Below are 17,901 nucleotides of genomic sequence, written 5' to 3'. Positions count from 1 at the left end.
TTCTTGGCCATCGAGAGGAGAGTTACCACCGATTTAAGTTTTTTCTAACCCGCGTCAGGTTAATGTTCCGATTATCTTGTACATTTGACGTTATGTGAAATTAGGGCACTAAATAGCAAGATGACTTTCACTGTTATACTTTCGTTTTTACCCTTTCCATGGACCTTAACCGTCTAGAGTCAATTAAGTCAATTCCTCGAAATTTTTCTTGTTTTCTCCAATTTCAATCTCTAACTTCTTCATTTTCATTGTCTTATTATTATTATCCCTTCATTCCCGTATTTTACGAATAAAGTTCCTTCGAATGTAAGAAATCATCGTTGTCTTTCTGTAGGTCACATTAAAAATAATTCCTGATAACTTTTACTTTCGGGCAAAATATTTTCAGCCCTAGGCACTTGTTTTCCGCAACTTCCAGCAAACCCCTAAAGAAATTTTCTAATCGAGATATAGCAATTTTTTCATTTATTTCATTTAACGCAAGACGCATTTTGTCGTCCTATACAGCATTCTCCAGAGAAACTTGCATTAACTGTGGTAAAATAATTCGAAAAGTTCGTGCGTAAAATAAATTCAGAGGAGAAATTTTGCAATGTCTCATTTAAACAACATTAATTATTTTCAACATTTAGTGCCGAAAACCGCGCATAAAAAGAACTTATATTAAACACAAAAAGACTGTACAATATATTTAAGGAGGAATTAAAATACCCGTAGAACGATGATTTTAAGCAAATTGATGCTTTGTCTATTTTTCCTTTCGTTTAATTATATTCCTTAACGAAGATCTCACTCTTCCCATTTATATTAGTGCACTGGTATTTTCTCAATTCCCAGAATGAAACCTTAAGTAGGACATATTTCATTTGTTGGATTTTTTTGGGCAAAAAATCGTATGGTGTAAAGCATTAAAAGACTATCGAGCGGTGTTTTATGGAAACCCATGACTTGAATACTGACCTCAGGAGGAGATCAGCTCAGTTATCAGAAGGTAGTTTTTCCATCATAAAATATGCATCGGTGATTAGTACCATTAAACGTTTCAAAACAAAGCTGGAAGTATAAAGTTATTACGTACGAGCAAAGAATGGATATGCAATTTCAAGAATAATCGATGCCATTACCGCCACTCTTAAACTTTTAGTATCTTGTCCTTTGGCCTTTTATTCATTAACTCAATGAGAATACAGGTTTCGCATATGAAACACAGTCCTTCACTTTAACCTAATATGTTCTTGACGTGACTTTTTCCCGATGGGTTGCCACACTTTTAAGCACGTGTCCGTTCAGGTGTTGTCCACAGGAAAATTTTCCATTCATTACATGTGATGTCGAGTATTTCACAAAAAGTGACTTTCGGAAGATAACTTTTGAGTGCACTCATTTGCATAATCACCATGTTTTGCAAGCACCAACACTTGAGTGGAAGATGGACAAAACATTTAGAGTGAGCTAATGACACTAAAGGAAGTTTCCGAGAATAATTATCACTTCCTCTCTGACTACCATGCCTCCAGCAATAGCGAAATTATTTTCATAATCGGAAGATACAAATATAGGTATGATTTTTTTAAAGGGAGATGGGACTTTTATTTGTAGCAAGGTTTGTTTTTTCCGATGGTTATCTAAATAATTTCGTTTCCCCAAGAGCCATATTTCCTTTTCCCTATATTTTCACTTTCATCATCGACCAAAAATCCTGAGATTGGTTTATTGCAGCTAAGAGATCATATCCAATAATCTTTTCGGAGTATTATACTTTTTTAATTGAATCGTCTGTTACAGATTGCCGATTTTTTTTGAATTTTCAGTTTTTAGTACATTATGACTCTACAATTTGTAATATATTTATTGGGGCATAAACTACTGAGCACCAAATAGACGGAGCATCAAATTATTCCTATAGTGCGGAAGCCCCTAAATTAAATGAGTTAGAAAATATTTTCTCAATTTCCCTAAAATTTACAAATTGTTGGATATAGGGTTTTTGTATGAACGATTCGATTAGTAAATGGGTATGGGGTAGACATCCTTTTGGTTTCAAACAAAAGCAAAGACTCATTGTGAGTGCCTCAACCTGAAGGTTGATTTGGATGGGTCAGGGTAGAGCTCACCCAAAACTAATTAAGTGGCGTGTAGAATCCTCATATTGGTGTATTATGGTGTCGTCATAGTTTCTTTCTACTAGCCACTTCGCACTGCGAGGATTTTTTGGGCCGTTCAAAATGCTTCACCTTGAATTCAACCCAGGAACCTTCAATTCGTAGGCATTAGGCAACCACGTCCTCCTCAAACCAAACAACTGCGAAAATGTTACTTCATGATTTGAAAAATAAAGAAGGAACTTGATGACACTGAGGAAGAAAAAATTATTTTCGAAGCGTAAGCAAGAATGAGTCACGATTCAGTCATAAAGGTTTTTTTCTCGCCGGTATAAAGAAACTTGCACAAAACATAGAGGCCTATAAAATAAGCGATGTGCTGTTTTTTCAACTTATGGTCACCGATTAATGACAAACTTTGAACTTACAGTAGCGGAAAAAACTTCGATGGCAACATCATGCTCATCTGCTAAGGTCAAGAATGGGTGGGAATGGGTGGGGTGGTAGTAATGTAGGAATAAAGAACAAATGACAAGGAAATTTGTACACTGATGAGCAAAGTATGAAAGCTAGTATTTGGCTTATGAACTACGCTCAAATTATTGTCATTTTTGTTCATCAGCTCAATAAGGAAAGTACGTGTTCTCAAAATCATAGAGACTTCAAGAGAAGTCTACACATTGGAACTTAGGAAACCTTTCGGGATTAATAAATAAAATAGTTAAGCTTAAATTCCTCCAACATACCCCATGTTTAGTTCGTCATTGCCAAAATTAAACAGGAATAAATGGAAAAAATACATTTTATCACAATCATTAGTGTTCCAAAAAAGTCAGCATATTAATACAAATAAAATAAAACTTAGCCCGTAACAATTTCAGCTTTGGAACTTTGAAAGTATTTCATTATTTATCAAGAGAATTGTGTAGCTTGATTTACACCATCTTTCGGTTTATTAACTTTTGCTTTGCCAAAACCAAACAGAACTTTCTGGGTCTTCAATCATGCGAACCCGCTCATTACCCTAAAGTACTTCAAGAATGAAACTTCTCAATAATGATAGGGTTGCAGTTGCTAGTAGGAAGGAGACAAGGCATTGCCACATGAAAAGGTATATATAATGAAAACAGTGAATTTATTTATAAAAATATTATAAACAAGCTTAATAACACCAGATTTAAGAAAAGTGCCCATTTTATCTGACAGCGTATAGGGACGTGGTCAACAACAACACGACATTAAATGTATTAATTTTTTTATTTGTAGGTAAACATAAAATCTTCAAAACGTAGCTCTCAGGATAATCTTAAAAATTATAAAACACTAGTAGTAATTCCTTTTTAAAAGCTGAATCATAACTATGAAAATAAAATGTTTACGTTCCGGTGGATAGAGGCACCATTTTTCCACAGCCAAAAGCCATTTACGTCCACAAAGATGAACCAATAACTTCCTCAGCTGAAAATAGACCTTTCAATATCATTTCGCCATTAAATGCACGCAAAAAAGCGAGGCAATATTCATCATGAAATTTCGAAATGGGGACTCGATTTGGTCGAAATATCAGTTAAATGCAACGCCCAAGCTTGCAATTAAATGAACTCCCACTAGCGTAATGAATGGAATTAGCGGGCCTTGCGACAAATGTCCATGTTCTGCGACAATTCTAGTATGTACCTCTTCAGGCTTCTGTATGTTATTACTAAAAATATATTATCATCTGCGAGGTTTCTCAATGCCTCTTTAACTACGGAAAGTACAAGTTTTTGTCGTTTACCGACAGCGACTGAGGCAGACAAGCATTAAATTGTTCCTAACCTCAATTTTCAAAAGCTTGAGCAATTTTAATGTACCTGCTCCACCGCGCCGCGCCGCGCCGCACCTGAAGAATAAATGTCCAGAGAGAGGCTTTTGAAACATTTTATAGAAGTTGAAGTTGTAGAACAGCTATCGTTGAATGACGCTGACAAAAATAGGGTTAGACCAAGCGAACACTTCAAATACATAGCACATTCGGTTAAAATAAGGATTATAATATGGCCAACTTAACTTTCCAATGCAAACATGGTATCTCCGTAGTATTCGCAACGATAACTGATATCGGCCAATTACGCACTACACGAAACACGAATTTTTTTCAGCAAATATATTTTAAGTTTTTTTTTAAAATGAAGAACTCCGCTGAATAATCACATTATATAAGTGCCAACACAAAGCGTTGTAGCAAGCAAGCGACTTGCACATTACGAAAAAGGGACTATATTTAAGTTGATCTTTCTGAAACGCATGAAAAGGGTGGGAATAACTATGTACGCATGTATTTCATGACTTTTTCCGGTCCTGTCTTTCATCTCACAAAGATGTGTGAGATCAGCAGCTTCAATCCAAACTTTGACAAATTTTGCGTGCATTTTAGAAAATTTCATACGCCCATGCTGCGAAATCAACAACGGAAGTTCATTTCGACAACCGGTATGAGTGAAAATAAAATAAAAATATTGAAACGAGAAGTAACATACAGCCAAGTAAGCACCTTTCGTGCCGGTTGAAAGAAAAATGTTTTTTAAATTGTACAAAATTACATATATCTTGATACCACTCTTTTATAGCTCGACGTTTTCATTGAAGAAAAATGTATGTATGTACCATTAAGAAATGAGGCTTCAGGGGATACAACACACCGGGGTCGGGAACCAAGTCAGAGACTTATACGCCCGATCACCCGGGAAGGGGGAGTAGAGGAAGGGAAAAGGAAAGAGGCGCCGCCGCGATAGGAGCACGTCGCCGCCTCTGGGGTAGGGATAGGGTTCGAAGGGAAGGGACGGGGTAAAACACTTTATCGCTGTAGAAGCGGAAAGGGCCCACTTACTAGCGAAACCCGGAATCAGCCATTAATATGCCAACGATTTTTGAGAATTTTCCTATTAAAAAGAAAAACTCAGTGATAAAATCGTTGGATAATGTACCACAAAGTCCGAATCATAGTCTAACCAATATATTTGTAAAATAAAAATCTGGTTGGTCTTCTGTGGCCGCAAAATGCATTATTATCGAATAGCCAGTGAATATGTATCGGGTTTTACACCGGTTACGGTACTCCATATCTCCTTCCAACGTTACGATGTGCAATGCAACTTGATTGCTAAATCATTGGATTCCTGAATCCCTGAGGACGATGGACGAGTAGCAATCGTCTGAAAGAGATATGTAGGACCTTATGTATGACGGTGTAAAACCTGAGAAATCTTTACTGCTATTTTCTGCATAGAAAAAAAACACTAAACATCGAATTGTTTAATATCTCAACGCGAGGGTGACTGTGCTCACCGTCAATGACAAATTTTGGAAGTATCCATGTCTATAAAATAAAATAACTTTGTTTTATTCCACACTTTATTTTAAATAGCACGACCCGGGTTTCAGCATCTAGTGCTATCATTGCAATTCCACAAAATAACGCCTGGGACCGTGTCTAGGAATGTTCCATAATTTAGACATCAGAAAATGAAAAGCAATGCATGGCCATTCGTTAAAATTGTTAGCGATTCATTTGAATCAAAGGTAATACAAATCGAGGAAAATAATTTTTAACTAAAAGATAAAAAAGGGCAGGAGTCTAACTGTGGATGTGTAAATTTTCTCAAAATTTTCCTACAATATGTAGTTCATACATTAAGGTGGGCACAAGAAACGTAGCAATACCGGTAGACTCAGATTCCTATTCTATTCTCATACTATTCCTATGCTATGATCTGTACCACGGTGGATATTATGGAAATAAATTAACTCTTTTTTCCTTTCTTTTTCTCACCAGATGAGAATGATCTCAACATACCTCTGGAAGATGACTCATTCCTGGTACAGTTCCTCCGACCATGTAAATACTACCCAGAGAGTGCAAGGGCACTGGTAAGTTCTTTCCTTTTTTTATAGAAACTTGTAATATTCCGGGGGATCGGGTTGGTGTGGTGGTTAGAGTGTTGGCTTCCCACCCGGCGGGCCCGGGTTCAAATCCCGGCGGTGGCAGAGAATTTCAAGAGACTGCCCGATCCCTGCTTGAATGCTGTGTGGAGGACATTTCAAGGACAACACTCCGTCCGTCGGATGGGACGTTAAGCCGTGGTCCCCTTGGCGCCTTTCGTTAAGAGCAGGCTAATGCCGACGCCGGGTTTCTCTCCACCCTTCCTTCCATACCCTACCCTCATGGCGCAAATGACCTCAGCTGTCGGTCGCCTCCTCCAAATACCATACCTTGTAATATTCCTCTGACCATGTAATTTCCGTTATCCGTTGAATCTGGATCACCTATGTAAGAGGAATGGATTGAATCATCGAAGTTGCCGACACTTCCGTCTTCTCTATAAGCAAATTTCCATGTGAAGTGTCATTTATGAACTCAAATAATAAATAAAATTATAATTCTAAACATAAAAACATTACAGTCATCAAAAAGTTAGAACCAAGATCTAAACATAAAAATTATTAAGAATATAAGTATATACAAGATGAGATGTTTATTTTCAACCCAAATTAATGAAAATATACGTTGAAAGTACACCGCTTTGTGTGTAACCGAGTTCAAAGCGCAGATAAATGGTACATATTGAAACTAATTTTTTCTGCGGAGATTCTACACTTTTGTGCTATTTATTAAGCAAATACAGCAATATATATCGAGTACAAATTTAAAAAAAGAAAAATCAATAATGTGTTAAGTGCTATTTTTACTCTGCTGGCGTACTGTATAAAAAAATTTTCATTGGCACATGAAATGTTAAATCAAAGATCTACGGTGCAATATTTGTGGAATTTTCAATGTGGTCATTTCTAAACGTGTACTTCTATGAATACTCATGTCTTTTACTGTTTGATAAACGCAAAGGCTCCAGCATTACCGATTACTGGGTTTGGGAACACAATTGATAAATTATATACATCGCATACTCCTCAAGTCTGCTGTGATAAAAATACTTTTTCGAATACATGTTTCATTTTAAAAGTGAGTAAAAATTACGTATGCTATAGTGTACTGCTAAACCTGCCTGATACTATGTTTATTTTCATGTCTCTTTTCTACAGCTCCGAAGGTATTACGCTTTCAAATTGAAAAATGCCAAATTATACGTGGGCCTGACACCGATGAGTGCGAAGAATATTCTGCAACAGAGCATCCTCACAGTTCTCCCGAAGAGAGATCAGCATGGAAGGCGGATGCTATTGGTCGAGTCTGGAGGTGAGACACATTAACTGTGATCCACAAATCTAAGAATTAACTGTAGCTTTGGAGCTGAAACACAAATAGAAAAGAGGAGGAATTGAAATATTCCCATGAATAATTCCAATTCAAAAGGAAACATTGGAGTTATCTTTGTAAAAAATTGAGTTAAGCCGAATAGTTCCAATCTAGGGGGCCAGGGGGGGTTTAGGTGCAACTAATACCGGGGTGTATGGGTGTATGGAATACCCTCCAGGATAAGCGGTAGGTTCGAGATTAATAAATTGCGGAATTTTGTTCGAAATGGTGAGTTTTACGGATTTCTGAAGGATATTTTATTAATACTTACACTATTCTATTAATAATTTCAATCCAATTAAGTAAAATGGATTAAAATTAAAAATTTCTCTGAGCTCTGGGGGTTTATCCCCCAAAAACCCCCCCTCGATGCGCCACTGCAATCGATGATCACAAAAATGTAACGGTGAGGTTTACGGCTTGTAAGAATTAACTGTATATTTGGAGCTGAAACACAATTTGAAGAGAGGAGAAATTGAAAGTTTCCCAGAGTATCCGCATGAATAATACCAATTCAAAAGGAAACAATTGAGTTGATCTTTGCAATAAATTGAGTTAAGCCGAATGGATCCAATCGATGATCACAAAACTTTAATGTGCGTGAATATTTAAACTTTTACTAACATTAATGCACGCCTGTATTCAAAGTAGATTTTTTGGGATTTTTTTAAGCACCTTAAATGTGTATTTTGAGTGTTTTTTGAATGTATAATAAACATGTTTATGTACTAACTGCATTTAAAAAAAGGACCGTCGATTATTTCGATTAATCGATCTTTCGGTTCGAATTTCTAATTTTCTTCTAAAGTCGAGCTTATTATTTCGATTTAAAATCGATTGTTCGAAAAAACGATTTTGACAGACATTTTTCCATCACTATACTCAATCAATCTTCTATCTTTCAAGTTATACGCCAGGAAAAAAATCTCGATCGAGGGGGAGCGTGCGTCCTTTAAACGAATCTACACCTAAATGCATACTAACCAGCAAGCCGCCAAAAAAGGCGTGTGGCAGTGGGTGTTAGGATACCAGCCGTTTACATATACATGAAAGCAAATGCACAAACAAAATTACGATAAGCATTTATTTAAGTCTTTTATTGCACGGAGGAAAGACGACTTCCCATAAATATATGTTCGGTAACAGTGGCGTAATTACGAATATGCTTTGGGGGGAATGGTAAGGGACGGGGAAGGGTGACCTTCCACCCACCACTCCCCCTTTTAGGAAAATTTTGGAAAAATTACATGCTTGCAAATGCGTTTTACATAATTTTATCACTTAAAATTTGGGTTTCATCAAAAGGTTACGTTAAAATTTACTTTAAGTCAAAACTAGACAATAGTTTTGAATATTATTTTTATTTCTCTGAGGCTTTGGGGGGGGGGGGATCTATCCCCCTCATCCCCCCATAGTTACGCCACTGTTCGGCAAAATATCTCTCTTAATTTATCGCTTTTGTCGGTCCGGGAAATATAGTGGGACACTAATATGATGCTCTCCTTGTCGCTCCTAAAGATATCTATTTCAATTACTTCAGCAATCTAAGCCTAGAGAGGTGCAGCAGAATGAGTTTTTCCAGCAAATGACGGTCGAAACGTTTACTTTCTGGTCACTTTCATGAATGTCGCAGGTGAATGAAATTTGAATGCCTTTTGTTTACGTTGCAGGCAAATGGAAGCCGTCGCAGTGCTCGCTGGACGAGATCTTCCAGGGGTGCGTGATGATGCTGGAGGCGGCCATGAGGGAGCCGAAGACGCAGGTGGCGGGGGCGCTGGCCATCCTCGACATGGACGGCCTCGGACTCACCCATGCCTACCACTTCACGCCCACCTTCGCCGCCAGGGTGGTCGAATGGGTCCAGGTGAGAAAGGACACCCAATTGCACGAACGATAGGGGCAGATCCAGGATTTCTTACTGGGGGGGCACAAGGATACCCCGTAATACAAAACGAACGCGATGATAACGGGACCGTATTAAAAATCTTGCCTATTTTTTAAGGGTCTGGGGGGGCACGTGCCCCCGTGCCCCCCCTTTCCTAGATCCGCCTATGTTCTGGAGGATTCTGCAGTCGGCCTCCGAGATGTGTTGTCAGAGGCGGATTTAGGGGAGGGCTACAGGAATGATGACCCAAACCCTCCAAAAATGTATCAAATGTTTAAAATGTTTATTAGGTAGTTTAATTACTTTTGTATCTTTGAAAAGGGGTAAAGAGAGTGTGCATGCAAATTTAGGGCTACAAGTCCCAAACGTGAGAGTTATTTCAGTTGTATTTTTCGTAGAGCGTAGCATTAGGGGCGCAGATAGGAATTAAGGCTGGGAGGAGGGGGTTTAGATGCAACTAATACCAGGGGTGCCTGGGGGTAAACTAAGCACAATTTTTTTTCAAACTCACGAACTAGTCATAACATGGAAACTGTAAACCAGGAATGGTGCAACCTAAGCACAATTATTATGACAATCAAGTTTTAAATCCAAATTGAAATGAGGAATTAATTTGGCTGAGATATGCTTTTTAAACCTTTGTCTATCTCTTCATGCTACTCAGGAGCATGGGTCTATTCTGGCAATGCATAATTTGGAGAGACTCTTGAGTGTAAAAATAATAATGTCTTCTCTAATCTACAGGACTGTCTTCCCACAAGACTGAAAGGAGTCCACATTGTGAATCAACCCTATGTTTTCAACATGATATTTGCACTCTTCAAGCCTTTCATGAGGGAGAAGCTTAGGAAAAGGGTAAGTATATTCGTGAAAATTGGATTTTGATAAACAGATATTGGTATTATTGAGGTCACTTTGTGATTGGTACCATACGTGGTGGGATAAACGTAAGATTACAATAAAAAGAGAAGATTTTTCGTTTGAGCATGACATTCTCAATGATACACATTTTACTGGATCCCACGTGGATGCCATCTCCAGGATTAGTGTTGATGATCTTCACTCATTTGTATTTCGATGACAGGATTATGACCCAAGATTTTATGCATTCATCCCATTTTTAACATGTGTCATCATATATTATTAAAAAAAAACAGTTAATATCGTGTGTCTCGAGCACACAGGTTGATTCATGACATTATTTTATTCAAACAGCCCCTAAATGAGCCATGAGCTTAATTTAGTTTTCTAATATACAGTGTGTCCTCGTTTAACGTCGTCCCGTTTAACGTTGTTTCACGATAACGTTGTCCAAAAATTGAAACCCTTGATCATTTAACGTCGTTATTGCTTCGCGATAACGTTGTTCAAATTATGCGCGGCGAAAAAAAAATGAATGGCGAATAGAACGCAAGCGCATCTGATGTATAGTAAATATTACCATATTAATGCGATTGGTAATTTTCGTTCGACAGAAAAGGTTGGCGTGGGTAGCGTATGTTAACTATGCATCTGAGCGAATAATTATCGCCTCATTTACCCATTATCCGTATATTTTTCTGATGCCAACCGAAAAAAATGTCCACGAAGAAGAGTGGCTATCCTGGTGGTTCTTCAGACGTGAAGAAAAACGGCGATATTAGAATAAAAACTTGGTATTATTAAAAGAATTGAAGAAGGTGCAACTGCTGGAGAGATCGGTCGAGTTTTAGGTTTGCAGGTCGAATTTTTACAGTTAAAATTTCTTCTGTTACTGAAAATATCGATGTTTCGCCATTAAAATACTTTCTTTTTAGTTTTTATATTTCATATAATAATGCCTTCTTCGCAACCTTTTCGTTATGAAAATTCGTTTCGTTTCGAATGAATCGTTATCATGCTGAAGTGATATATCGGTAATGAATGATTCTCGCGATTTCCGCCGGGTTAAAGAATTCATATCATCACGAAAATTGACTCGCCCTTCGTCCTCGTGCTTCCGAGTGTCAGATTCAGATTTTTTTCGTTTTGGCCTGATTCAGGTGTCTCCCGATTGGTCACGAAGTCTGCTTAAAGTTACGGCTCCGATAATTGGCCTCCTTGGATTCTCGCCCGGGAAATTCTGGATTCTTCACGAAGAAATGGATTGTTAGGAACATGGCTAGGAACCAATTTAAATTTTTTACATTGTTTCTTATGGGAAACACTGCATCGTTTAACGTTGTTTCGCTTAACGTCGACTTTTTCAGGAACGAATCAACAACGTTAAACGAGGACTCACTGTAATCCTTTTTTTCTCTCCTGATCCTAAATGTTCCTAATTCTCCATTAATAAACAGCAGTTAATTCCAATCTAACTTTCAAAGTAATATTTTCTGTGTTTTACTTGAATACTTATTGTTATTTGTCCTATATATTCCAGCTTTTCATGCATGGGTCTGACAGGAAGTCAATCCTTGCACACATAGATGCAGATTGCCTACCAGTTCAGTATGGGGGCAATATGAAGTTGCCCTCCATTGAGGGCAAAGAATGGGTCAAATTCTTCTCCCATTATGAGAAGGAGTATGAGAGTAAGTATGATATGGATAGCATCCAAAACAGTTTCACAACCCTTAAAATGTAATCGAAATGATCGCATAGTTAAATATACGTCTTGATTCATCCAGAAAAATATTTGGTTTTATGACATATTTATGCATCAGGTCATTCAAGAAATATTATAAGCAAGAAAATGTGATTTAAAAAGGTAATTTTAAATTATATTGCCAAATATCAGCATGGTAGGAAGAAACTATTTTTTTCAAATAGATGCTGAATTTGGCATCACTACATAAAATACACAATTCAATCCCATTATGAGCTCCAAATAAGTTGAGTACAAGATATCTAAGAGCTAAAAGTTTTTTCTTATTTTTTCAGTTGGAGGGGCATATGGATTTAAGCCTGGTACCAAAGTCAAATGATGATCTTAAAGTTCCAAAACCTCAGGAGAGAAGGCAAAGTGATATTTTTGTACACACCCAAATACTTATGTATTATATTTTTATTAAATGTGTTTATGTATAAAATAAATGAATAAATTGTTTCTTATTGAAAGTTGAAAATCTGCTTCATTGTTGGCACCCCAAATATGTATTACCAAAGCTGTTTCATTTTTATTAATTTAATAGTTTTTGTATCCTTTAATGTGTAAAATTATTAAAAATTTCATCTGATGATGAGAATAAAGAAATTTTAGGCTCCAAAGTGCAATAAAAATTGGTATTTTAAAATATTGTGCATGGGATAATGCCCTTTTCTCCAGAAAGGTATTAGATACTCCCCTGTCCCAGGTCATGACCCCCCAAAAATTTGATGCTGAACCCACCCCTAGTCATATAACCACAGGGGAGAGGGGACTTCCGCCTTCTCCCCAAAATGTTTCCCTAATGGCAACTGTCAGAAATACAACCACTCAGGAGATGACTAGCTGAGAGGAACCTGTCTTCTGACCATGAACTCTAGAACCTTGTTTTAGCCATACAAAAAATACATATCTGTTGAATGTATCATGGTTTTAATTTGAAAAGACACATTTTAAAAAGAATATTCTCACAATTTTCTTTCAGGGGATGCATTAAGTACACATATCTATAATTTGAATGCGGGTGTATGAATCAATTGAACATTGCACAACGATTTTCTTGGAAATTGAATATTACATATTAGTATGTAAATGCCACCAGAACCATAACATTTATAATTTTTAAAAAAATCAGGCACACTTTGGTTCAAATGCCTATGGAGACTAAGGGCAGTATTCTAACCTATTCCTAGTGGAACGACTACCTGTATGATGCATCACTAGGGGGAAGTCAACTCTAGGCCATTATAACAATATCTATTTCAGTAATAGCAAGCGATGAATGTAACTTTCAGTACTATGCAAATTAAATTATAGCTTACTTAATGAAATACCTGCATGGAATTAATATCGATGCATTTGACTGAAGCTTTCAAGTATATAGCGGTAACGTAACATATGCCACACTGGCCCTCCCTTAAACAAAATTCTGGTTGTTCTATAATTCTGATTATGTGTATTATCATCCCAAAGAATATTATTCCCAGTCTGAACCCTTTTACTGCTACCGGGCCGATATATCGGCCCTCGCTGGTTGAGCGAAAACTGCCAGGGGCCGATTTATCAGCCTGAATTACCTATTTTACTTTTTTTATGATTGTGGCCTTTTCAACGGCTATAATTTCTGTAAACCCCCATAATCTATCTATGGTTATAAGATATAAATATATCTTAAGGATTGGGAAAAAATATAGAAGTATTTAATAAAATTAAGTACCTAGGTGAAAAATTTTTAAATCTGAAATGTTGCTAATTCCGAAAAATAGCCTTGGCAGTCTTTGAACATCCCACCTGAAATGTACTGGCAGTAAAAGGGTTTAGCAAAATTTAAGTATCCGGTGGGCGATTGCTGAGCATAGGTGCACTGGAGGTGTCAAAATGTCAACGCTTGACCAAAATCAATGGAAAAAAGGAGTGGTACAAGTTGTTTCATTACGAAAAACCTTAAGGAGCCCAGAGTAAGAATCCTAGGAAAGAAACACATGTAGCTGGAAGGTTGATGAGAATTGTTGATTTTGGAAGGAATCTCATCATAATCATTGAGGGGTTGAGGATTCTTATGCCAGTATACTTCTCTCAAATCCAATCCAGAAAGCACACGACGGATGAAAGTTGACCGTTACAATTGCTATCAAATGATTTCAGTGATTCCAGCCACAGCATTTTTTTTAAATCTCCTTTTCTATTTTATTTAGCATATTTCAAAATTCTCTCCCTAGTTTCAGGGGCTCATAGTGTATATCCAACATAGGGCTCAAAATCAGATGATTTAGCTGAGCATGGGCCAAAGTTAAACAAGTGACCTCCTACAGTGCCTGAGTAACTGTTTGCAATAAGGGCTTACTGTCAAATGAACACTTTTTTTCCATCATGCTATCGTTGTTACCTTGAGCAGTTAATTTATATGCCCGTGACCATATTTAAATTTTACATGCATTTGACAAAGGTGACAGGACAATTTTGAAATGCCAATGAATTCTAATTTGTTTGGAGAAAATCTGGTTAATGAGGTGGTGCCGAGAATGAACTCACCTTTTCTTGTGGTCAGAGTGCCTTCGCCCTCTAAACCTTGTCCAATGATCTTGATCAGAACTTTGCCACGTGAATGAGTTTCCAACCTAAACCCCCCTATTTCTATTCTAAATTTACCCTACCTACACCTCCCACCAATACCTATATATACCACAGTAGCTGCTCTTTATTAACACGTTGCGTACCGGGGTATTTAAATTCCTAGGAATGCCGATTTGGAAATATGTGCCTATTAGGGCGTAATGCCTTTGCTTTATACATGGTTAAAAAGCTAATGTTTAGGATATAACTTTACCCAATCAAACATTATGATGCATCAATTCATTATTAATCACGAACAACATCTGAAAGCATACTAACGAATACGTATTGTACGCTTTAAAATTGTTTAGGTTGATGCCCCTAAATGACGAGAATCTTCGTCATCCGTCTGGAATGTTCGGGAAAAAAATGACGAGAATTCTCACCATCCATACGCAACGTTTTAAGACAGCTCTTGATAATGACATGCATACGTTGAAACCAGTCGAGCAAATAATAAGTGTGGAAAATTACTGTGGCTGTTTGAATCTTATTAATATGAATTTCCACAAAGTTAACTTGTCAACAATCGATCTGATCAGTAAATGGTTAGTAAACATTTTTTTCAATACTATACCAAACAGGCAGTGGAGTAGCCAGGAATTTGGTTCGGGGGAAGGGGTCCATAACTATGGGGCAAATTTTTTAAAAACAGGGTACTAAGTAGAGGGTTTTAAACTGATTCTAAAGGCCTGGTTACACGGTCCATTAACCCATACGGTTTAATATATGAATGCGTGTCTGTTTGCATGTCTGAATCCATGGACATTTGCGTGAACGAGGAGCATGAATGAGTGGTTACACGGTACATGCGTTCGCACAAGTTTTCACACATTTTCTCGTAATGCAAGGCATTTAGTTTTTGTTGCCACCAGGTGGCTCTGTTATGAGTTCAACTTTTGCGAATGCATGAACGAAATTAGAACAGGTTCTATTTTCCGTTCACACGTTCATGCATTTGTACATATGGGGTGGTTACACGGTGAATTTTTCCGCTCATTCTCGCATTCATACATATAGACATTAACCCGTACGGGTTAATGCACCGTGTAACCAGGCCTTAACACTTTTCATAATAAAAAAAAAACTTCATTTACCTTAGGAACTTTCAGCAAAATCATGATTTTTCGATATTTTGTGTTCTTTTTTGATGGAAAATGATTGTGTTTTTATATTTCAGGGGAGGTTCGGACCCCCCGGACCTCCCCCCTTGCTACGCCACTGCAAAGAGGTCATAATGGCGTTTACATTAAGGATTCCAGCCAGTAACAACATACTGTTACAAGCATGAACACCCATTCCCTGGATAGAGGTAACATACCCAGGTGGGACACAAACCCACGACCTTTGGATTACAGTAGACTCTCGTTATTACGAAGTTCACGGGACTGAAAAAAAGGAGGTTCGTAATAACGAAGTTCGTAAGAAAGTTTCTTTTAGGAATCATCGCAAAAAAAAAAAACAAACCTTGCCAAAATTTCTCGTATTCTTCAATATCCCCTACTAATAGTCGCACAGCGGACTACCTTCTGAGTAATGCGTATGATATACGCGTTAAATTACCCGCGAATAAATAAAAAAAACAATCACGCTTGATTTTATCAACTGAAGAATTCGGATGATGCCAACGTGTAGTAGTCATTTCCAATTGATGAATATAGTGTAGTTCATAAGTAGACGTGTCGGGGAAAGACGGACACGTAAGTAAATAGCATCTGAGTGGAAGTTAACGCGAGGTAATCAAACGGCGAATGATACATACATCCGAGAAAAACCGATATGCAGCTCAATCGATCAAAGTATTTGGTGAGCTTCAACGGTAACTTTACTATCGGAAATCATAGATGGGATAAATGTCATCTAAATAAGACATTCAACAGCTGAATAAATAATATTTATTATTAAAGTTAAACAAAAATGTATTAGAACAAATCTATTTTGGCGCCGTTTTAAAATAACCCGTTATTTGGGTCTGAACTTTGTTCTTCTCCGTCGCTTCTTTAACCATACCTTCGATTTTCGTTAAGTGAAAATCGAAATCAATATTAACATTATTGCACATTTGGAATGCTTTGAGTGTGTTTAGCGCAAATATAACGTCCTTCCTTTTTGGCGGAACAACAGGCACGTCATTTTCGTCCTCGCTGCTTCCTTGGCTAGTCCCTGCCACAGCGTCATCTCCATCGTCGATCTCTTCGTCGTCATCGTCACACACTTCAACATCATCATCAATTGAAAGGTAGTCTGTAGTTGACGAACAAACTCCGAAGTGAATAATGTAGTCGTCAATTTCACTTCCTAAACTCCTTTCCTGAGCGATCGAGTCTTCCACGCCCTAAAAATTTTAAAAGCTCATAAAAATTTGCATTCACGGACATAAACTGGAAATAACTCAGTTGTGAGCTTATTACATACTGACCTCGGGAATGTCGGAAGTAGCTACCGCCAAAGGAAAACCTGCCGCTCTCCAGCAATTAACAATTGTTTGGGTAGAAACATCCTTCCAAGACTCGCCTACTGCGTGTATGGCATGCAGGATAGTCCATTTTGGAATGTCCTGTATTGTCTTCCCCATTTCTTTACACATAGAAGTTGAATATAGCATGATTTTAACTTTACCCAAAAAGGTGAACTTACATTTATAGAGATATGTAACTAGAAAGGGTAAAAAAGTGTACATACCGATCCAGCGCATGTAGTACTGCACAAGTCTCATCTTGTACATTACTTTAAAGTTTTGAATTATCCCCTTATCTAATGGTTGGGCTTTACTTGTGGCATTAGGTGGAAGGAAGATAATTCGTGCGTTTGGTAGGTCTAGTTGATCCAGATTCGTGTGGGAGCTAGCATTGTCCAGCAAGAGGAGAATATTTCTGTTCTTTCCAGCCATTCTTCTTTGAAGTCGAATTACCGTTTTGTGAAAAATTTCCCTGGTCATCCAACTACTTCTATTAAACTCGTAGAAAACAGGAAGGCTTTCTTGTCTAATATTTTTAAGGCATCGAGGCTTCTCGTGCTTTCCGATAAAAACTGGCTTGATCTTCTCTGTCCCAGTCTGATTCACACACAGACCTACCGTCACTCGCATTTTACTTTTTCTCCCACCATGGCATCGCTCTCCTTTTAACGCCAGAGTTGTTTCTGGGAGAGCGAAGTAGAAGAGCCCTGTCTCATCAAAATTGAAACGATTATCGGGACTGTATTCATTGATGATGGCATCAAATTTATTGTGCCAATCCCTTATAGTCTCCCCATCGACAGCTCCTTCTTCGCCACATATCTTCAGAGAAGTTATGTTGAATCGAGATTTAAATTTCGTCAACCAACCCGCGGAGGCTTTGAAACCCTCGATATTTTTTTTCAATGAAATTGTTTCTGCCTTCTCCATCAAAATAGGGCCACT

The 17,901-nt window shown here is 37.6% G+C and overlaps 1 protein-coding gene across 2 annotated transcripts in view; it reads left to right on the top strand.

Moving 5' to 3' along the window:
- The window catches only part of LOC124168135 (alpha-tocopherol transfer protein-like), a 64,124-nt gene extending 51,763 nt beyond the window's left edge, over positions 1-12,361 (top strand). For both annotated transcript variants that reach the window (XM_046546259.1, XM_046546258.1), the window contains exons 3-8: positions 5,917-6,011; positions 7,182-7,335; positions 9,066-9,259; positions 10,025-10,135; positions 11,682-11,832; positions 12,182-12,361. In XM_046546259.1, coding sequence (XP_046402215.1) covers positions 5,917-6,011; positions 7,182-7,335; positions 9,066-9,259; positions 10,025-10,135; positions 11,682-11,832; positions 12,182-12,225 — 749 coding nt within the window. In that variant the 3' untranslated portion in view covers positions 12,226-12,361. The remainder of the gene's footprint in view (positions 1-5,916; positions 6,012-7,181; positions 7,336-9,065; positions 9,260-10,024; positions 10,136-11,681; positions 11,833-12,181) is intronic.
- Positions 12,362-17,901: the final 5,540 nt, after the last annotated feature.

Source organism: Ischnura elegans, chromosome 11, assembly GCF_921293095.1.
Source record: "Ischnura elegans chromosome 11, ioIscEleg1.1, whole genome shotgun sequence".
NCBI lineage: Eukaryota > Metazoa > Arthropoda > Insecta > Odonata > Coenagrionidae > Ischnura > Ischnura elegans.
This window is presented reverse-complemented; position numbering and strand designations above follow the sequence as displayed.